The sequence below is a fragment of the Colias eurytheme genome, chromosome 29, assembly GCF_061535395.1.
Source record: "Colias eurytheme isolate Ceu_HAF_F1 chromosome 29, ilColEury1 Martin Lab GWU primary, whole genome shotgun sequence".
Taxonomy (NCBI): domain Eukaryota; kingdom Metazoa; phylum Arthropoda; class Insecta; order Lepidoptera; family Pieridae; genus Colias; species Colias eurytheme.
Window position 1 is genome coordinate 1508224 of NC_143008.1, and position 24281 is coordinate 1532504.

The 24281-nt window shown below is 34.3% G+C and overlaps 1 protein-coding gene and 1 long non-coding RNA gene across 3 annotated transcripts; both read right to left on the reverse strand.

Annotated features, from left to right (window-relative positions):
• Positions 1–166: 166 nt before the first annotated feature.
• Positions 167–10638, reverse strand: LOC149896048 (uncharacterized). The gene is made up of 2 exons (XR_016458406.1): positions 10016–10638; positions 167–433 (listed from the first exon to the last, which is right to left on the reverse strand). It is a non-coding gene; the product is annotated as an uncharacterized LOC149896048 (long non-coding RNA).
• Positions 10639–19757: 9119 nt separating this feature from the next.
• LOC149896049 (uncharacterized) lies at positions 19758–23495 on the reverse strand. 2 transcript variants are annotated; one of them, XM_090118341.1, is made up of 8 exons: positions 23027–23495; positions 22735–22936; positions 22101–22163; positions 21943–22008; positions 21551–21685; positions 20873–21035; positions 20447–20524; positions 19758–20337 (listed from the first exon to the last, which is right to left on the reverse strand). In XM_090118341.1, the coding sequence occupies exons 1-8, from the start codon at positions 23029–23031 to the stop codon at positions 20090–20092; spliced, it is 960 nt and encodes a 319-aa protein (XP_089974467.1). In that variant the 5' UTR covers positions 23032–23495; the 3' UTR covers positions 19758–20089. The 2 variants fall into 2 exon arrangements, with proteins under 2 accessions (XP_089974467.1, XP_089974468.1); XM_090118342.1 differs by adding an exon at positions 22308–22492 and having other exon boundaries at positions 19761–20337; positions 22735–23493.
• Between the last annotated feature and the right edge of the window lie 786 nt (positions 23496–24281).

Here is a 24281-nt window from a genome sequence, read left to right on the forward strand (position 1 = left end):
TGTACATTTTATAATTGTAGTACATTATTTTTTTTTTTTTTATTCTTACTTTTTTTAAAAGGGGTTTTGTCAACAGTTGACAATGTCACCCCCGTAAAAGCAAATAACACGATATTAGCATACATAAGAAAAATTAACTACTACCACCTAAATATAGTTTTATCAGAATTGTAGTACATGCTGCCACACTTCGCCGGGTTTTTGACACGAATGTGTTTGCCGTCCAAATTGCCACAACAATGTGGGAATTTATTTTTCATTGAAAAAGATTCTGCTATAGTTTTAAATTCTTCAGTACTGGGAAATTTCATGTTTGTTATGCATATTTTTCCAAATAGCAGTACAAACTTCCAACACAATGCTTGCTATGGCTGTTTTTGAAATACGGAAAGGTACTGATAATTTCCGGAATGATGTTCCTGTTGTTAGGTACCTGTAAAAAGAGAAATATTTTTATTTTATTATAATGTAATATTTTAAAATTTATTTTGTATTCAACCTAGGTTGCTTATATACAGAAAAATTATTTGTATATTCCATTAATATTAATATTTTTATGATTGTTATTATTATGTTTGTTTAGTACATTAATATTTTTATGATTGTAATAGAAGCCGACGTCAAAAACAAGTGGAAAAATTTGAGAGACGTCTTCATGAAGGAAGCTAAGAAAGTTCGTCGTCCTCGATCGGGTGACCCAGGCAGTCCTAATAGCTATGAGACTTATATAGGCAAATGGTGTTTTTTTAAGGAAATATCAATAGGCACACCCAAAGCAACTTTCAGGATTTAAATGCGGGATCTGATAACAATGAAACTCAAAATTCAGACACGGTTGAGATTCCAGAAATAGACCAAGTTGAAACTTCAGAAATGGATCAAGTTGAGACTCCAGAAATGAATCAAATTGAAGAAGTGGTGGAAAATCAAGAACCTGTTTCGGAATCTGTTAACGCAGGTTCTCTAGCTAGTGGTAATTTGATCCCCCGAAATAGATTAAATTCAAATCCAAAAGACTTGAAATCTCAAATATTTACATACTACAGCCGATTTTTAAATTCTTATGACAAAAACCATTGGAGCGCTGTTAAGAAAATCTTTAAATATTTAAAAGAGACTAAAGATTATGGTCTATGTTACACTCTAATGTCTGAACCTAACACAATCGTTGGCTATAGTGATGCCGATTATGCAAACGACCCCAGCACTAGACGTTCAGTCACGGGATATGTCTTTATGAGGAATGGAGGAGCAGTCACATGGGCTTCTCAAAGGTAGCAGATAGTTGCCCTCTCCACTACCGAGGCTGAATTCATGGCAGCCTGCGCTGCGACTAAAGGCTGTGTGGGTTAATAAGCAATTGTTATGTGATTTAGGTGAATTTATTAAAAAATCAGTATGTTTGAACTTAGACAACCAAAGTGCCATAAGTGTAATAAAAAACATAAACTTTCATAAAAGATGTAAGCATATAGATATTCAATTTCATTGTATGAAAGAAAAATATTATAGTAAAGTAATAGATTTAAAGTATGTATGTAGCGATGAGCAACTTGCAGATATTTTTACCAAACCACTGTCTTAAGTTGTCGTAATTTTGTTTCTTGTTATCTAAGAAACAAAATTGGAATTCATTATTGTAACCAGTAACACTTGATTTATATTATTATACTAGAGGTCCGCCCCGGCTTCGCCCGTGGTACATATGTATTTCGCAATAAAAAATAGCCTATGTCCTTACTCTGGTATCAAAATATCTCCATACCAAATTTCATGCAAATAGTTCAGTAGTTTAGGCGTGATTGAGTAACAGACAGACAGACAGAGTTACTTTCACATTTATAATATTAGTATGGATTGTTATAAGGCCTATTTAAGCCAATGTAAACTTTGTTTATTTTTATTAATTCTATGTTTTTCTGTGTATATAAGGTAAAACTGTTTCTGTAAACTGTCTGTTAGAATTCTAACAAATATCAAGTGTTAAGTCTAAGTAAATACACATTAATAATTATTATTGTTATTAGTTTTCTTTTTGAAAATGTTGTTTCTTTTATTTGTTTTGTATCAAGTTAATATTGTTGAGTATTGTAGCAAATGTTAAATGAGAGCTATGCAGTAAATGTAAACTTTTGTGTACCATGTATTAATTATAATGTGTTTTTTTTAACAGTAAAAGTTAAATTTCTGTAAAATTGTAAAATTGTTGCATTCTGAAGGCATTAATTTAGGAGTAGTGTTGTAATAAATTTACGCCTTCAATAATCTGTGGTCACTTTTTATGTAATGGCAACATTTTGTTTTGTACTTCCTCTTCTCTGCGGACATTACTCGTGTAACACATATATTTTTCATCGTAATAAAGTTTTTCTTATAAAACGTGCACCTGGGTTTTTATTGACTATACCGACAAGATAACAACATAAACAGTGGCTAAGCAAGTCCAAAACTTAAATCGTCCAAACCCTTATAAAAATGGTGTGTCTGGCAGATATTGGTTTGAGAATTTTAAAAGAGACATCCAACAGTATCTAAACGCGTTGCACAAAATCTTCCTTCAAGCCCAAATCAAGTCACAGAAGCAGCTATACGTGCATGGTTCGATAGAGTGATAATTATTTAGTTCATTACTAAGAAGTACTCATTTGTTTTATTACAAATAACTATAATAAAAAAATACGAATACATTTGCATTTTTATTTTATTTTATTAAGATCGGTAAACATCATCATCACTAGCTTCTATACATTTCATTGCTGGAAAAAGGCCTCCTCTCACATACGATAGGGAAATGGCGAAATTGTCATTTAAAAGAACCAACAATTGTTACACCTGAAAATAACCGTTGGAAAATTTAATTGATAGTCGTTACGATTTTAATTGGTTCGAGGGGAATACGGTTCCATCTTCTATATATACGACATACTTTTACAAGGACCTGTTGATACTGCCACAGCTCAATCGACTGAAACTGAGGAATGCATTTCAGGTGTCATACAACTATTTTATTCCGTAACATTTAATATGCAGTCCTATGTATTGACCTTATTGATTTATTAAAATTATTTTTTTTTACTATTTTCAGATGAGGAAAACATTGTTGAAGAATCGGATGATGATGGAAACAGTGATAGCGATAGCGAAATTTCGGATGATGAAGAAAATGAACGTTAAAAACAATGTCTTGGAAGTGTAATTAATGTACTGTAATATTGATGTAATAAAAAACTCTATATCAGAGCAACACTATTCTATTGTTTTTCTGTTCACCATTACTACCTTAGTTATATAAAAGAACATTATACAGGGTGTCCCAAAAAGTAGTGATGAACGGAAGCTGGGAGGTAGAGGACGAAGAGGGCTATCCGAATCACCCCCATGTGTGTTATGCGATTTTTTGTATTTTCGGAGTTATTACATTTTTTTTCAATTTTTCATCTATCGCCGAGTACGATGATATTTTTATTTATGGTGACGTGAATTATTGCGCTAGATGCTTGATTTTTTTTGTGTGCTAAGCTGAAATATAGGCTAATTCAGTATGGTAACATTTACTATCGTTAGATCTTCGAATGGAATAAAAAAAAGAATTAAATGCCAAGAAAGTGGCATTGTGGCATTCTCTCAAGTAGCCGAGGTCTTTTTAGTATCCCCATTGAAACAAATGAATGGGGTTTAGGTCGAGGGACCGTGGAGGCCAGGCTTTAAAGCAGGCGTCACCGGCGCATGCGCAGGCTGCAACGACCAATCCATCTTTCAGGGTATTTTTGCCCTTTAGCCTGGCCTCCACGGTCTCCGGACATAAACCCTATTGATTTTTTCCGTGGGGATACTACAAAGACGAGAGACTGCCACAATTTGGACGAAATAACCCGGAAATTCATAGTAGCAGAAGAAACCATTAAAAATGATAAAAGAGCATTCAGACATTTAAAAGACAACTTTTTACGGTGATGTCGCACTTGCATTGAGCAACAGCGGGGCTATTTTAAAAAAATTCTGGTAATTAAACACCTATTTATTGGTTTTAGTGATCATCATGTTAATAAAAATTTTGCACTTACCACATTTAGATTTCAATTTTTCGATTGAACCCTTCTGAATAATAAAATGAAATTTTTAGGGTAGCTACCTGATCGATAGAGCAAGTTTTTAAAAGCCAAATGGAAAACCTTTTTTATGTGATTTTATTTTTTTATGGGCCCTTAAATTTATGAGCATACTGGGTAATTTTATCTTTCTTGGCATTTAATTCTTTTTTTATTCCATTCGAAGATCTAACGATAGGCTCAGCTTAGCACACAAAAAAAATCAAGTATCTAGCGCAATAATTCACGTCACCATAAATAAAAATTTGATCGTACTCGGCGATAGATGAAAAATTGAAAAAAGCGTCATAACTCCGAAAGTACGAAAAATCGCATAACACACATGGGGGTGATTCGGATAGCCCTCTAATTCCTCTACCTCCCAGCTTCAGTATATCACTACTTTTTGGGACACCCTGTATATTATGTAATAAGAAATTTTAAAGTCGAAGGAAAAAAAAGTATTAAGCTTAAAGCATATGTAAAACAGAATCAGATTAAATTCATCATGCATATGTTACAGTCATAGTGATTAAGTAGCTATTTTACATAATGACTGGTCATTATACATAATACCCAAATTGACTAGATAATATGATAAATTAATCACTTTATGCAGATATTATTCACAATAGCTGGTCAACGTTAGCCAAAGTAATAAATACGGTATAAAACCGACTTATTACCTCTCTCGCTCTTCCGCTGCGGCGTGGCGTGATCGCCGCCATTTTGTGGTTGACGCAATAGTGTTCGTTGTCGATTTGTAAAAAGAGGTCGCGCCGTGTGCGCCGCAATTTCCGCGAGTTTTTATTCGTAACAGTGTCTGATGATGGCAGAATGAAAAAACGTTTCTATGAAACTATCACTGCACTTATTGCAAATAAGGGAAAAAATAATCAGTTGTTTGCAAGTGATCAATATTTATCTTTAATTTTAAAAGTAAAAGCATCAAAGAACAAGAATGCTAAGAAAACACCTGAAGATTCATTTCTACATAATTTTTTCATTCATAAACTAAATAAACATTCATTCATAATTCCGGTGAAAAAACGAAGGTGATCCCATTATATACTATGCACTTAGAGGAAACTTTTCAAATAATCCACGACTGTCATATTAGTATTGGACATGGCGGCAGAGTCAAAAAATATCTTAGAATAAGTAAGTTCATCAAGCGTACGCAATCTATTGTTAGAAAGAGTTCTTTAAAAAAGATAGTTCAACTAAAGAAAGACAACATAAACCTTGTTCAGGAGTTAGATAAATATGATAGGGATCTAGAATACTATAAAATGTTATATGATGTAGAAACAACTGAACTTAAGGAGAAGATAGACTCCTTAAGTCAAATGTTAACTGATGTGAACCAGAAATACTCTTCTGCCCAAATGCAAATTAACGAGCATATACAAGAGGCAGATTATCTTATTAAGTTGAGCAATGAGAATATGGATCGTTTTGAGTCGCTGACCAATAAACATGTATGTCAGTGTTCAAACAATGACAATGAGCAACCGTCGCCCCATAAGCCTGACTACACAGACATACATAGTGTTAAACCCACTACCACAATTACAACCAGTAATACTAAATACCTTTCAAAGCAGGAAATAATTGTGTTGTCAGATAATATTGGTCAGGGATTTGGCGCTATGCTCAACAACTTAGGGCTTAAAGTTACTAATGTTTGTACGCCTAACAGTTCATTTAAATATATAATCAAATCACTGGATAATTTCAGCTTTAATAAGAATAATATTGTAATTATATTATATGGGGACAGTTTAAATATAAATAATAAGGATATTGATGTAGGATTAAAAAAAATGTTAGATATTAGTAGTAAGACTAAATGTAAATTTATGTTGTGTACCTTGCCATACCTACCTGGTTTAACACAAGAACAAAATAGATTAATTCATTATATGAATTTAAAATTGTATAACCTAACAAATCATCATCGTGATGCATTTATTTACTTTGACATTAACTCATGTATTAAATCTTTTACTTTGACAAAGAATACAGTGTATCTGCCATATAGATATAAGCGTGAACTTGCTATGTTAATAGCATATAATATTAACCAGTCTGGTACATGTTCGGTATCAGACCATCAATCTACTATAATTTTATGTAGTAGTAATTTTATACATCAACCTAGATTAAGTGTAGACAGACAATCTAGCCCTAAGCTAGATTTAAACTAGTATATAAGACAACAGCTAAGCAGTCTTTTTCCATTGTGCATCAAAATATTCAAGGCTTGGCTAGCAAATTGTTAGAAATAGAATTGTTTCTGAATGATAACAATATTAAAATATTTTGTGTAACAGAACATTGGCTTAAACAATGTCAGTCGTTAGTAAATATTGAAAATTACAAATTAAAAAGTATATACTTTAGGACACAGGCTATTCACGGAGGTTCTGTTATTTTTGTACATGATAGTGTAAAATGTAAAGAACGAACTGACATTGTTAGTCTTTCTGTAGAACGGACCATTGAACTGTCCTGTGTGGAGCTGGAGCGTTATATTATTGTTTGCGTTTATAGACCCCCTTCCAGTGACTATAATATGTTTGAGACAGTCATGGAAGAAATATTAAAGCGTCTAAGCAGGAGTAAAAAAAAAGTTATAGTTTGTGGTGATTTTAATATTGATTTACTTTTACAAACACAAACGGCTACACGAATTGTTAATTTGTTTCAGTCATTTAATCTATATAAACTTTTTAACGAACCCACACGAATTACACCTACTTCTGCAACTTGTATTGATAATATATACTGTGACTGCATCTGTTTAGAGAAAAATATTCTCAATACATTGACTTCGGATCACTGTGGCCAGAAAGTAGTTTTTGAATGGGATTGCATACCTACATTTAAAAGGATTAATGTTAGGCCTATAACTAAAAAAGGCATTAATAAATTTAGGAATAATATTAATAAAAACCTGCCCGTACTAAATGTTCAATCCTATCCTAATAGTCCTTGTGAAATGTTTAAAAATCTTTTTAATTTAGTACATAAAGAATTTGAAAAAATATTTAAAGTTAAATCTTTAAATATTACCAAGGATTTACCATTTAGTAAATGGGCGACAGCTAGTATACATAGGTGCAGGAACATTCTTTATGAATTATATGGTATGAAGCAATATAATAAAGACCCATCTTTTCTTAGTTATGTTAGAAATTACTCAAAAATTTTTAAAAAAGTTTGTTTCACTGCAAAGCGTTTGTATATCAAAGAAAAAATACGCGACTCTGATAATAAAGTTAAAACAGTTTGGTCAATTATTAATGGTGAAATGGGTAAAAGCAAATCAAGTAATACCATAAAACTTGTAAATAATGACAGGGTTATTGACAAAAGTGCTGATGTTGCGCTTACTTTTGAAGAATTCTTCAGTAGTGTCCCTGCTACTATTACTAATAGTTTAAATTCGTCTTCAGCACTTGCAGAGACCTTTTTGAGGGACCATGTTGCGGAGTGCAGTACATTATTTGAATTACGACACGTAACTGCTAATGATATTGTTGCTGCCTTTAAGACGCTTAATCTTAAAAATACTTGTGATCTTTGGGGAATGTCCGTAAATTTAGTTAATAATATAATAGAAAATATTGCGAAAAATTTAGCTTCCATATTTAATAAGTGTTGTGACTATGGTACATTTCCTAATTTACTAAAGCTTAGTAAAGTTATACCTTTATTTAAGAAGGGCGATCAAGAAGACTGTAACAATTATAGACCTATCTCTATTTTACCAACATTAAGTAAGGTATTCGAGAAGTTAATATTAAACCAATTGAGTAGTCATTTTGCATCTAATAATTTACTGCACACCAAACAGTTTGGTTTCACAAAGGGGCGCTCAACCACAGATGCTGGAGTTGCACTTCTAACACATATATATAAGGCATGGGAAAACTCAAAAAATGCTCTAGGGATATTTTGTGACCTCTCCAAGGCATTTGACTGCGTTGAACATTGTACTTTGTTACGTAAACTTAATCACTATGGAATTAAAGGAAAAGCCCAGAACCTCATAGCGTCATACCTGCATGATAGGATACAGACTGTAGTTGTTAATGGAGAACGTTCTAGCGGTGCGTCAATTAACATTGGTGTTCCACAGGGGTCAATTTTAGGTCCCTTCTTGTTCTTGGTATATATCAATGATCTTCCCTATTATTTGCAGGATAGGTGTGAAATAGTTCTGTTTGCAGATGATACCTCATTAATTTTTAATGTGGATAGGCATGACCCAAATGTTGACGAAGTGAACAGTGCTCTTTTACACATATCTGAATGGTTTACTGCCAATAATTTATTATTAAATGCCAAAAAAACCACTTGTGTTGAATTTTTACTTCCTAATGTAAAAAAGTTGAACAGAGATATTACCTTGAACGGGGAGGTATTGCATCCTACTGAGTCTACTGTATTTCTAGGGTTAACATTGGACGAGAAACTACAGTGGGGAGCCCATGTCAACACCGCTGCAGGTAAGCTCAGTTCTGCTGCATATGCAGTCCGAAAAATAAGGCATCTCACCGATGAAGATACGGCTAGATTGGTTTATTTCAGCTACTTTCATAGCATTATGTCCTATGGAATTCTACTGTGGGGCAGGGCTGCAGATATAGAAACTATATTTATCTTACAGAAAAGAGCCATTCGCTCTATATATAATTTACGTGCTCGGGACTCACTAAGAGATCATTTTAAGAATACTGGTATCCTTACTGTACCATCACAGTATATATTTAATAATATTTTGCATGTACACAAAAGCTCTGACTTACACACAAGAGTAGGAGATAGACACGATTATGGCACAAGGAACAAGAATAGAATTGAAATGCCATTTTTCCGATTAGCTAAAGTTAAAAATTCATTTATGGGTCAAGGTATACGCTTATACAATAGAATTCCTCACAATATTAAAGAGTTTAGTAGTTCTAAATTTAAAACTTACATAAAAAATGTACTAGTTCAGAGAGCGTACTACAGTATTCAGGAAATATGGACGATAAAGACCCATGGAGGGTTGTCGCGTAAAAACCACAGGACAGTTCTTTGGCATATTATGTAGTTAGATATAAGTTACATATTATGTAAATTTATTGACATTATTTAAAAGAGCAACTATGGAGTTTCTTGCCGATTCTTCTCCATAGATACTGCTTTCCGAATCGGTGGTAAATGTTAAAAATACTATGTAATGACGATTCGAAAGTGCTACTAAATAGTAGTCTAATTGAATAAATGAATGTTTGAGTTTGTTTGAGTTTGAGTCAGAATGATGAAAGAGTTCAAATTAAGATATAAAAATGTAACTGCTGAACTCGTCACTGTGTATTTGAATCTATGTAAATCTTGTCAGAAAAAAAAGTTTGCCAAAAAAGCTTAATTCAAGGTGTCAAGTTGATCTTATAGACATGCAATCTCAAAGTGATGATGAATCAAGATGATCAAGATCACCTAACAAAATTCGTGCAGCTGTGGTGTTTAAAAAGTAAGCGAGCAGAAGAGGTAGCGCATCATTTATTAGACATTTTTTCTACATCCGGAGCGCCTAGTATATTGCAAAGCGATAATGGTAGGGAATTTGCTAACATATACCGTTAATAATTAATAACGAAATTGACAATTATTATAAACTAGCTTTCCGCCCGCGGCTCCGCCCGCGTTTTCAAAGAAAAACTCTTTCCCGTAGGATTTCCGGGATAAAACCTATCCTATGTCCTTTCTCGGGTATCAAAATATCTCTATACCAAATTTCATGCAAATTGGTTCAGTAGTTAAGGCGAGATTGAGTAACAGACAGACAGACAGACAGAGTTACTTTCGCATTTATAATATTAGTATGGATTAATACCATTAGCTGTCCATAGTGATGTTGATAATCTTACTTTCATTATCCTTCCTAAATATCCTTATATCCTAGACAAAGGGTTGAAAGTAAGTATGCTCACGCAGTCCTGTTTAGAGCTCGACGAAGCACGTTTCTTATGTCCTGAAATGGAAACCACATCCTTGCTGCATTTTTTTTTGTTTATCAGGCTGCACCTGTGGTTATAACTGAAATCAGTAATTCATTTGATAGTGACGGTTATTTTACTGGCTATTGTGATAGTTGGTTCATCATTCAAGCCAAGGTTTTGACTGCATTCAATACTACTATCAAATTGGTTGTCAAATTATTTGTGTTGATGATTAATTTTTAGGATTTTGTCTTCAAAATCTTCGAAATGTCGATAAAACCGCTGCGATCACAAGCAAGAGGAAGGGTCAAACAAATCACAATTTTCAATTTTAAAACGCGTGAAAGATTTTATTGCTAAATTGGACTTACCCGTTTTGATAATTTAAATTAAAAATGTTATAAATAGGTAACTATAATATTGTTTGTTGATTAAAATATAATTTTATGGAAACTTATTACAGGAGTTTCCAATTCGGCTATTTGTCAAGTCCAAGGTGTACTAGTCAATTTTATAAAGTGTTATACTTACGAAAATAAACATGATTTTATTTTATTATTGTTTTATTTTATAAAAAATAATATTATTATAGGTTTTAAAATTTATTAGGTTTTAGACAAACTCAAACTCAAACATTCATTTATTCATGTTGGTAAAATAGAGATAGGTCTATAATTGTTACAGTCTTCTTGATCGCCCTTCTTAAATAGAGGTATAACTTTACTAAGCTTTAGTAAATTAGGAAACAAAGCGGGCGACAAAGCGGGCGAAGCTAGTATGCATTATAAAACATGTGAAGTGTGTGGGATCAAATCCGGTCGAGAGAAGGGTGAAACGCTTTTTTCTTGCAAAGTTTCCTTTGGACGAGGCAAGAAGTGTGATTCTGTAAGACTTCATTCTAAACTTCGAATCTGAATCCGCTGTGAGTTTCTTGATTGGCATTCTTAAAACTCGGTTGATAATTCGAATCTACACTAGCGCTACTCTTGCGAGCGTGTTTGCGAGTTGAACTATATTGAACTCGAGATTTTGACAGATAAAGTATGAGATGACATAAAAAGTGGCATTCTTTAAGGTAATTCCACCGTGAGCTCGACGCTCACTTCGCACTCAAACCCGGTTCAAAGTGTCAAATTATAAGTATCTATTTTACGAGTGAAAATAGAAGAAATCATAGTTAGATAGTGTTTATATAAAGTTTTTAAAGTGAATAAGTGCCTACCTAATTAAGCGATAACGATGGCAAGAATGTTTTTGTATAAATCTATATTAGAAGAAGCTCACGCTTTGGATAAACTAGAAAAGCGTCGACAATCTACCAAAATTCGAAGTTTATCTTTATTAACCCGAGATGACGACTATGTGAGCGTGTATAGATTGTCAAAGGAGTTAATTGACCAACTGGAGTATGAGTTACTGCCTCTGATAAAGCCCACAAAACGTCTAGGAAAAGGACTTTCAATTCGTGTAAAAGTAAGTTTATTTTACTAAGTACCTATAAAGTTAATTTTGTAAGTATTTACACAGTTTATAGCGGAAAGATTTGTAACCAAGCATACCATACCTAATTTAAGAAAAACACTTCATATTAAGGAGTATTTTATTCCCTTTGTGGATTCCCCGCTAGCTGTACTCATATATATGTTTTCATGTTAGTCTAAGGTACCTATAGTTATAATATTGGTATTCTATTCAGCATGAAAATAACCAAATTGGTCCCTTTGTTGTTTTGACTAGATCCAGGTAAAGTAGGTATTTATTTTTTTATTGATTTATTGTTTCAGATATTATGCACCTTGTCATTCTTGGCTAATGGCAGTTATCAGAAAATTATTAAAGAAAACATAAGAACCTATTTATCGCAACCATCAGCATCTCGTTGCATAAATGAAGTAGTGGAAGCTCTGAATAATCCGGCCATAGTAAGAAAATATATAAGGTTTCCTCAAAATATACAAGAAAGACAAATGTTAAAAGAAAGGTTAGTAGGTATAATATATTATAATTAAAGTGACCCTTTGATTTTTTTACATTTTTACAAATTACAGGTTCTACAAAAAGTTTGGCTTTCCAGCAGCTCTTGGGTGTATTGATGGCACTCTGGTGGCAATGAAAAAACCAGCAGAGAATGAAGAACGTTTCTACTGCCGCAAAGGCTACCATGCAAGAAATGTGCAATTGGTAAAATGGATTTCAATGTTGTAATCAATTATCATTAGGTATTCAATTATCTTTATTATATTTTTTTTTTCAGATTACAGATGCAGATTTAAATATTTTAAATGTGGATCCAACTTATGGTGGAGCTACTCATGATAGCTTCATTTTTAATTATGGTGTTATAAAAGAACACTTAAGGCTTTGTCAGACAGGACGCGTACTTAGCGCGCGTCAGAGCGTTAAGTTGACGCCGCGATATGACGCTAAGATGTGTTCTACTACCATCGTAGAATACCGTCAAACAGAGCGCCGGCGCTAGCAGTACGCAACGCTCTGTCGCGGCGTTAGGACGCTTTAACGTCGGGTGTTGTATTTTTTTACAAATTTTATTTTAGCGTCGGAGTTAATAGGCGTAAAATAATAGCTGTGTTTTACCTGAAAATAAAACACATATTAAATACTTACCTATATTTGAAGCTTACTTATTGAGAAGGCACCTAGCTTTTTCCGCCTATTTTTCCCTCTCTTTCCGTTGTACGTATGCTATCTCTCTCGCACACCTCCCCACCAGGTGGCGGGGCGCACGATAATGTGCGGGCGCTGGATATTTTTCATTGAGTCGAAATCCACAACAGGTGGACGTTAAGTGTAAGCTTCAAATATAGGTAAGTATTTAATATGTGTTTTATTTTCAGGTAAAACACAGCTATTAAACACTTGACCGTAATTTGAAGCTTACTTATTGAGACCTGTTTGTTAACCACCTGGTGTACAATATATGGACGCCAATGTGAATTTGAATACATAAGTAATTACTTATTTCTTTATTTGAAAGAGTAAGGTGTGCAGATAGTATACCTACCAATAAATCACACAAATTTTTATATTATATAATATATTAACAATCCCAGATGAAAAGTTAATCAAATAAGAACCAAAAAGTTAATCATAATGATTAAAAGTATTAGAACTTATGAGATTGGTTCAAGTGTACCTTAGTCAACCTTTTGGGCTTGAAAAGTTAAAGTTACTACAATTTTCACTATCTTTAGCGTAAATCTGCGAAAGCGCCAGTAACGACTTTCAATTAAGCATTTAGATGTTACTTACAAAATGAAGCAACAGCTGATCCCGACGAGGCAAAAAAATACCTCAAACTCAAACCTTTATCTATTCAATTAGAACTCTGCAGAAGCACAATTGAATCATCTTAACATAGAATTACCACCTGTCTCAATCCACACAGTTTTAACCCAACCTGCTACAAGCAGACAAGAAGAGACCTTGGTCCTTACTTTTGGGGTCAGAAATAAATTTAAAAGGTCACCCCTTGTATAAGGCAATAAAATATCAAAACAGGTAAACGGTTTTAATTATAATACAGATTTTAAACATCCAACCAAACCGCGCGGTATCTATTAATGTTTAGAGCCAACGCCACCAATCATAATCTAAACATGGCTAGTACTTTCAGTACAATGCATGAATTATTTATTTAAAACTGATAGGTCATAAACTCTGTACTGGAAACAAATATACTGAACTCAAGAGACTAAAATGATAAGGAGCTTATCTGTGTCCCAAAACTGCAATTACTACAGCCAAGTACGTTACTTCTAATCAATTCGGTTTTAAGGTATAATTATGATTTACATCAGAACTTATATACCGAAAGCCTCGGGACTACATAACGTGACTTATTTATAATAATAGTGTTTGTGCATAACACTAGGCAGTCAACAGCTATATGAACGTCAGATAGGAAAAGAGCCAAATTTTTCCAGTCAGTAACAAAGGATTTTAACTATAGGTACTTATTCTAATTCAACCAACTACTACTAGCTACTCCGTATGTCTTTTGGGTAGACGGAGGCAAATAGGATTTTTATTCCAACTATATCATTTGATATTTTGAAAATGTACTCCACATTTTCATACCGTCAGAGTCATTTTGCAGATTATAATGGTGCAGCACTGAACACTGTCTATTAGGTGGCTGGTGCTGCTGACCGGGCCTTCAGTTCCGCTTTCCAGAATACCTTCACCTTTCTAGGTGCTACTACTACTGAAATAGCGGTACTCTATCGCGTCGTTCAGGTCTCTAACTGACAGGATTTCTCATATTATCGTAACAACCTCGCTCGTTCTAACGAGAACAAATTATCGCCAAGAAATTCTGCTGCAGGATAATGGCAAGAGAGATTATAAGCTTAATCTCTCACGCGTCCTACTATAACATACTGATTTAGTTACGAGCAAATAATGTACGTAGGACGCGTGAAGCTTTAACTATGCATTATTATGTTCAGGAATATGGTGGATTTTGAATACTATACTCGTCTGAAAGTATCTCCTTTCGATTAACTTCATCAAGGATGCAGATCTGATCCCATCTTTGTTCCGTAGGAATGCTAAATGCACACTGGACAAACGTTACACTGGACAAAGAAAATTGCCCTAAATATAGTCGGTTGTTCCAACATCCGTAATATGGCTAGCCTACCTTGCTAGCCCTTGATTGTAACTGCTACCAATGGAGGCATTGCTCTTGTGTTGTCCACAGTTGTGCGAGTGCAAAAATGAAGAACTGAGCTCGTGGGGAGCTATGTCGAATGAATCTGTGTTAAGATTATGACAGTATAGGACAGCTAGCTGTGGATGCGAAGACAGGACATTACTTTATTCATCCGTAAACACGCGAGGCAGCCACGGACAGCGATATAGCAAGAACTAAACTAGCAAAGTTTAGTTCGCTTACCAGACTTTGTCATGTTTTAAATGCAGTATATCCTCTGTATAGCATTGCATTTATGACTATTGATAAACTTAATTCACCCGTAAACACGAGAAGCAGGCACGGATAGCGATATAGCAAGAACTAAACCAGCAAAGTTTAGTTCGCTTACCAGACTTATATTTTAAAAGCCGTATAGTCTGTACTGCATTTCATTTATTGCCCCCCCCCCCCTCAAAGCAAAGAAATGAGAAGTCATTTGGCAGAGCTTTCTCGTTAAGGGTAGGGGTTCCAAGTAATATCTAATAATAAGAGGCTTTTGTTTGGAAAGATTGACTACAGTCAGTATTCTCAGCATTCGTTGAGTACTTAAACGTTTTACGTTAATAGTTGTATATAACTTTATTATCTTATATATAAAATTCTCGTGTCACAATGTTAGTCTGCATACTCCTCCGAAACGGGTGGACCGATTCTCATGAAATTTTCTGTGCATATCGGGTAAGTCTGAGAATCGGCCAACATCTATTTTTCATATGTACCACGGGCGAAGCCGGGGCGGACCGCTAGTACAATATAATAATCCTGGTGGGATGACAAGAAACTTGTCTAACACACGATTATCCTAATCCCTCAGCGATTTATTGTTTGAGCCCTGAAGAAAAATCTCATGGGTGCAATAATGAGGTCAAATGGGTTGAAAAAACGAGTCAAATAAATTGCCTACAAGATCGGGCAACTAAAATAGGCCTATGAGAGGTCAACTATACGTAATCAAACGTCATTTGTTACATTCAATCGCTTTGCGATTAAAAAATCCCTTCCGATGTTTTTATATGAAAATTGGTCGGCTAGTGCCATTGAATTACGATACCAAACATACCGTTGACACAAGGCTTGGTGACAATCCTCGAAATCACCGCCACAAATCATCTGCGAGATGATATTTTATCCGACTCGCCTTCCTTTGTTGTGAATAGGCTTTGCATTGGTAAATACGATTTGTCAATTCCAATTTCCATAATTGGTAAACCAATGGTGGTTTCCTGATTCCTGAAGCGTAAACTTTTAGGATACGAAGTATCAATTTCATGCGCCCATTATTTGACGTCTCTAACCTTTATTGTATTTATTAGGTCATATTACTATACTGCCCACTGTGAAGTAGATTTCAAAACCTTTTTCTACCTACCTTAGAAGAGTGAAGATCCGATACGGTCATATCCAAAACTTCTTTCGTGGGTCCTCGTTGACGAAAGCAAATATCTATGATCATTTTAATGATCAATCCTTTGTATATTTGCACCAATCGCCATCAAAGCCCCGCGAGGGCCGATATATTATATTTGCACCATTTCCCCGTGGGGACGGTTGTTATCAAAGCCCCGCGAGGGCTGATATATTATATTTGCACCATTCCTCCGTGAGGGACGGTTGTAATCAAAGCCCCGCGAGGGCTGATATATATTTGCACCATCTTTTCCGTGAGGGACAGTTGTAATCAAAGCCCCGCGAGGGCCGATATATATTTGCACCATTTCCCTGCGAGCGACAGCTGCGCGAGGGATGTTTGTAACTAGAAATAAGTAGGACCTGCCAAAAAATGCTTAAGAGACACCCTGCGAGGGTGGATTTGACCTGGCTAACCCCTGCGAGGAGTAGTGGCCACATTTATGTATTCTGCTTCGAGCAAGAATACACCTTAGTGCTAATATAAAATTAGCAGTAAATAATCATTTAAATAATATAGCAATTAACAAGGTCCTTTAACTTATTTTCCAATGTTAGCGACAACTGTCCAGGATGAATTAATAAGAATTGATTTGACAATGGTAATTAATTATTATGTTTATATAAAAAAGGACTAACTATTTAATAAATTCATAATTCAAATCAATTCACTAAATTTTAAAATGAACTTCGATTCATATTTATTTTTGTTCATGCAATTGATGTGACATTTAGTTGCTTTATATCCGTTAACATTCCTTACGAACGCAACCATACCGTCGTAGGACGTTATATTTAATTGCACAAAATAATCTCCACTCACCCGCAATTTTTTACTTTTTGTCAAGGTGTACAAGTTTATAATATTATTGTAAAACGTTAGAAGTGAATTGTAATAAATGAATCTAAATCTAATTTATATTAAGGTATCTCGATAATTATTATACGATAACCCTTTCAGCACAAGTTCAGTAAACCAAAGAATTTAATTGTAAAATTTTGGTACTTACTCGTTTTAACAAAAAAGTTGCATCATTTGAAACATAGGAAACGTAATTTTCAATCAAATTAGCCGTGTGTAATATGTCTATTTTCACATAAAAACGGATCAGAATAATACTCATAAAAGGACACGTATAGACTACGGATAGTTTTGAATGTGTGCTACATTCATGGTAGGTACGTATCTACTATACATGAGCGAATTCCATCATTATTCAGTTGAGCGGTAACTCCCGTACGATTTATAAAATAATATTACAACATGTTCCGACATGTCGTGACTTCTTGGAGCTGACTCATCTCGTTCGATAATTTTTAGTAATAAACTATGATAGGAATTCCGAACCGTTCCTAGCGATAACGACAATGTAATATAGTCGTAGCAATGGATTGTATGCCTGTAAAGCTTTGAGTTGGCTCATATCCATACTAAGTATTAATTGTAATTTTTCCACGAAAAATTCACTTGTAACCTTGTAATAAAACCACATTATTAAAAATGAAATAAAATATTAAAAATATCTATATACAAGAGAGGGTATTTGATATATCTAGTAATATCAAATAATCACAAAAGTAATATTAACGATTCGAGTAAAGCCGAACGGTAACACCGTTAAAATAGCTTTACTCACAGTATTAAAAATTCAAATATTAATTAGTACATATTGCATAATGAAATATTTCAAAAGGAAAGTTACTATTTCAAGTAAAATGTAACGGTTGTATCGTTAATTTTAAATATCTTTATTCATGCTATTAAGTATTTAAGCATATTGAAAAATAAACTATTGCTGAAGGATTCATTAAAAACCTCAGCATTTTAAATAAAGTCCAATGATTATACCGTTGACTTTAAACATTTTTAGGTATAATATTAGTAGAATAGATGTAAAAATAACTCACTGTACCGATCCGACGGGATACACTTTTTAGCACTTTTAGCACTTGCTTTAAGCAATACTTAATACTTAATAGCACCAAGGTTGTAGTCTTGTAGACAACCTTCTCGCGGCGGAAGCTAGACGCCAATGAAAAATATCCAGCGCCCGCACATTATCGTGCGCCCCGCCACCTGGTGGGGAGGTGTGCGAGAGAGATAGCATACGTACAACGGAAAGAGAGGGAAAAATAGGCGGAAAAAGCTAGGTGCCTTCTCAATAAGTAAGCTTCAAATTACGGTCAAGTGTTTAATAATAAAATACTGCATAATGACCGAAAATTTGATAGAATTGGTTAGAAAATATCCATGCTTATATAATACGAAGGATAGTTCATATAAACTATAAAGATATATCAATGAAGGCAAAATTGTGGGCACAAATTGGAGAAGAAATTAATGAAACTGGTACGTAAAAAATTCTTCCGACTCCGGAGTTAATATCGCTGTACCTTGTTTTGTTCGTAAGTAATAATTATGTAAACAACATGCAGCTTTAATAATATCAATTGCTGTGTCCTAACGCGCGCTAAAGCGTTCTGTTTGACGAAGCCTCGCGCGACGTTAAAACAGGACGCTGTAGCGCTACTACGCAGCGCTAAAATACGCGTCCTATCTGACAAAGCCTTTAGAGGCATTAACAAATGCTGGTGAAGAAGTTGTTTTGCTCGGTAAGTTAATCCCTCCCTGCCCCTACTTCAGAATATAAGCCTAATTACTAGGTATAAAAACTACATAGTTATGTTTTTTTTCAGGTGATTCAGGATATGCTCAGCGCGCCTTCCTTATGACACCAATTAGTGGCGCTGAAGATAATTCCCCAGAAGCTTATTATAATGAGCGTCATTTAACTGCTCGTAATTCAGTAGAGAGAACAATAGGCCTCCTAAAAGGACGATTTAGGTGCTTATTAGTGCACAGAGTGCTCAACTATCATCCAGACGTAGTTGCAAAAATAGTTATCGCATGTTGTGTTTTGCACAACATGTGCAATCGCGCAGGAATGCCAGCATTCACAATTTCGGAAGAAGAGCGACTAGAAGAGCTTCAAACAATTGCTGAAGTTCAAAGGAGGCAAACTAGGGATTTGCCATCTAACACCGATTTAGCTCTAGGGCAATTACATAGGCGAAACATAGTGAATAGGCTTTGGCGTTCACGTCATAATTAATTTGATCCTGGCAGCTCAGCAGCAGCACTTATTTGTAATCTTTAACTTCTTCTATCCACGTGTTAGGATATGATTCATCTATTTTATTCCTGATAGTTTTTTTATTTTATTGTGTTCGTTTTGCCTTAGCTAAGCTTTTACTCTCTTTGTTCAGATTTGTTAGTTTGTAAGACAATATAGAAGTAACCCAGCTTTATAGCTTTCTTTTTATACAGATTTTTCCATACTCCTTGTTTGTGAATGTGAGAACATAGTAGGTCGTGTGTTTATATATATTTCTTCTTTTGTAGTGCTAATTTTCGTAAGGACTTTCCCCTTATTACCAGACCTACGTTTTTCTCACATATCTAAGTACCTATTCAAAATTTGTAACAATCAGTTTGTAAAACTATACCATATTTTAAAAGAGTAACCATGGAGTTTCTTGCCGGTTCTTCTCCATGGAATCGACCAACCCGAACCGAGCACCTAAGTGAAATAAAAATATTCGATTTTGATTTTGGTGTTGTTTATTGTATGTATTCTGTGGTGTGTGAGGCGGGTCTTTCAATAAAACTGCGCTAGTATTCGTTAAAAGTGTTTAATTTAAATATTAAAAAAACTTACAGAACTTAAAGTAAGATTTTTAGTTTTTAAAAAACTAAAAATCTTACTTTAAAAACTAAAAATCATACTTTAAAAACTAAAAATCTTACTTTAAAAACTAAAAATCTTACTTTAAAAACTAAAAATCTTACTTTAAAAACTAAAACACGACTCATACTGCTACACCCTATCTCTATTTTTGGCCTCTGCCAATGCTTGCAGCCCTTTCCCGACTGCAGCCACAGCTTCAGCTAAAATTTTATCCCTCTCTGCACTCCTCTCCAGAAAGGACTGTAAGATCTGTGAATTTAATCTTTGTAACTCCAGCTGCTGTTCTTCCACCCTCAGGAATCTCTCGGTGGTGGTGGAGAATTCCGTTCGCCGTTGTGATGGTGGAGGAGCAGCAACTGAAGACGTGTGACGTGATGCTGAAAAGAGAACACCTATTAGTACACGCGTTAATAAAAACTCATAAATAAATAGCAGCTTTTCGTTGTCATTTGTTTCAAAAGTGAAGTTTTGATAGTTTGTACTTACACACAGAACCACCTCGACTACCACGAACTGTCCTAGGGCGGCGAGAAGGTGAAGCAACTGAAGCTGCGTGACGAGAAGCTAAAAAGATAAATATTTACATAACTTACATGAAGGTTCTTTAAGTCGTCACTTCTATGATTCACTTTATTCAGCTTGCTTGATATTATATCGATTAATGACCATCATAGACAACTACCAATAGTAAAAAAACCTTATTACTTAATTTTCTAAACATGAAATCTTTTGTGAGCAGAATGACCATTATTTATTTTACCTAAGCCAAAACTTATTTTTGTCGCTTAATCTAAGTAATTTATAAATTAAGTAGAAAATAAAAAAGAAAATTTTAGTATGGAAAATGCATACTTCTTTAAAATTCTCCATCTAATGGTAATGAAAGTTGTTTATAATTTATTGTTCACTTACATGATGAAGCAGCAGTTCTTTGAATCACTGGGGAGGCTACTTGGGTGGAACCACGGCGTGAAGGTGAAGGTGTGGGTGTGTGGGACAGTGTTACCGTTGGAGGGGACAGGCTCGGATGATATATATGAGGATTTGGAGGAGGAGTGTGCTCTAACTGGTTATTCTGAAACAACAGAAACAATCTTAAAAAGGAAACCCACTTCCTAATATTATAATTAAAAATATTGACAATTCCAAGGAATGCACATGAAATTTCAGAAAGAGATTTGAAAAAATCTTACGTATAATAATTAGGTTTAAGTAGTTAAATAAAAAAGTAAACAAAAAAAACATGTGACATGGTTACCCAACTAAAGCCAGAGTGTAGCGGATCTGTTCTCAAGGTATGATTTGAATCATCACAGTCACAGGATACACTTAATATAATAATATTAATATTCCACAACTATCACACAACGCCATCTAGTCCCAAGCTAAGCAGAGCTTGTGTTATGGGTACTAGACAACTGATAAACATACTTATATATTTCTAAATACATACATATTATAGATAAATTACACCCAGACACAGAACAAATGATCGTGCTCATCACACAAACATTTGTTCTGGGTGGGAATCGAACCCACGACCTCCGGCATGCTGTGACAACTCAAATCTGTCTCTACTCAGATACATACCCGTAAAATGCTTTGGCTTGTTCCAACAGTTGAGCTGGATGAGGAAGCAAACAGCAGTTTTCTCGAAATTGCACGAGCTGGTGGTCTGTAACTACGAGTGTGTTCTTCTTGACTGTCCTCAATCAGAGTGGGATCCTGAAAAGTAAATTGGATAAAATGGTATCTTCCTTATGGGATAAAATTATATTAAAATATTTTGACTGCAAATAGTACCCTACAGATAAATTACTTTTTGAATTATATTGGTAATGATGAATTTGAATATTTATAGGTGTACATTCAGATCTAATAGAGTATAATCTAGACACATCAGATTTATAATAGTGGGTACATGTACCTATTACTACCTATATAAATCTGATGTGACTAGTATTTAGTACAATATAACTTACATAAAATAAAATAGCTGGTGATTCCTCAGTAGGTGCCTGACTCTGCTGTTGTTGTGGTACATGAATCTATAATAAGTAAATATAAACAAATAAATGCTAGATAAGAGTATATTATTAATTAATTCCATAAAATTATGAATTAAATTTAAATATCTTACATTGTCAGTATCAGCATCTTGTATTTGTTGCACTTCATGTGATGGAGACGGGGTGTCATTTTCCTGAAACATGTAAATTTAACTTCACTTAAATTCACTTTACATTAGAAAGGGTCTAAACTACTAAAAAAATGGGCGCTATAAAAACGACAGCAAACCTTGCAGAGTGCTTCCAGTACTACTTACCTAATGCATTTCTAAACTTACCGGAAATGGCTGTATGCCTAAATGTGCATCTCCTGTAGAAAAGCTTTCACCACCACATAAAGCAACAATTCTTTCTTCAAGCTCTGATAGTTCCACTTCATCCTCCATCCCACCACCAGTCCTACGCCTAGCAGCAGAACGTGCTGCTACTTTTTTTTTATGGCGCTTTTTTTGTCAGACCAATACTATAATCAGACATTTATTTAAAGAAATTATAAAAAATTGCTGTTATTAAATACACATGTATTTTTTAAACTACATTAAAATCTCCATTTCCTTATTATTCAAAGTCAAGTATTGAGTAAAATTAAAATAAGATATTTATGAAATCAAGGAACACACTTGAAACCAAGATTATCGCATATTTTAAGTGGTTTGCTTTATGGAATGTTAAGTGGTTCTAACATGTAAAAAAAGCACTGCTAACCTTGGTCCACTGTTTGTAGGTTTTGATGGTGCCACCTATACTATTGAGGCGCACGGCTAGTTCCTCCCACTGGCGTCGACTTCGCTCTCTGGCATTTTGAGTTCTCAAGAAACCCTTCGCCATGCCAGGGTTTCTTTCCATAAACTCTATCAGAGTTTCAACCTGAGCCGACGATGGGTGAGAGGAACGTGTTTCATTTGGACTGAAACATTATTGTTGGATTAGAAAACAAAATAAACATTTCTTTAATTAATATTATTTTTGAACTTTACAACAAGAAATATAAACTTACTTCATGATTATTTCACAATAATTAACGGCACTGAACGATAAAAAAACAAACAAAATGCAAACAAAACAATGCAAGGACGAGATGAAAATATTGTCCACAGATTAATAATGATGTTGGCTGTCAGTAATTTTGGTAAGCATAGATTATATTCACGACACGAATTTAGAGTTTTCTGTTTATTTTTTACTTATTAGCTGCCTCAAATTCCTTAAAATAATAGATTGTAATTTAAACATCATATTTAGCTAAAATTCTGTGTCAAAAACTGATAAAATAAAAAACCGATAAATGTCGAATTACATTTTGTTGAGTGTGGTAGTCACTAGTACAGTATTGGTCGCTTTGGAGCTCACTTCACTTCGCAAGTGATTAGGTGATGCTTACAGAATGCAAAATCAAGGTCATTTTGAACCTTATGCGAAGTGAGAGTGAATAGCGACGTGATATGCGAGTTGTTGTCTGAATTTTACAGAATCGACGTGCATGTCAGTATTTATAGAATCCGTACTGCACATTTATCATTAATATTTTATCATTTTTATAATAAAAACTCGAATTATAAGAAAACTCTCGCAACACTACACTTTTTAAAGTCCGATAGCCAACTGCGATTGAGGAACATTAGATGTGTTAATGGCTATATCACAACAATATCATCTCTACAAATTATTTGGGAAGTAGCAGCTGCAAAAGGATTCAAATATCTCAATTTAAGGCAACTGAACCAAGATGCTCTTTAAAATTTATTTGTGATGATACGACAACACAGTCCAACAAACCGGCACCCAACATGTTACCACTTCAAAGGAGCATAAGTCATCTATCCTGACACGCTTAAGCACACCTCTAAGCAGGGGATCAAGCTGCCAAAAAGATGAAAATGAAATCCTATTCGATTTTCACTACATTGTGTTCCCCAACATTTCCAAATCCAAAATTGATAAGTTGACTGATGTGACATCCATTCCTGAAATTCAAAGTAGTCAAGATAAAGAAATAAATAAATATTTATAGGACATTATTACACAAATCGACCTAGTCCCACAGTAAGCTCAATTAAGGCTTGTGTTGTGGGTACTAGGCGACGATAAATATAATATTTAATAAATACATATATAGATAATAACACCAAGATATACCAATTCTCCAAATTCCGGAAGATAACAGTACAACACAAGAACTGCATTAAATTGAAAATTATTTAAAAAAATTCGAAATGCAACCGACAGTGTATGTGAGTGGCTATATAGCGTAT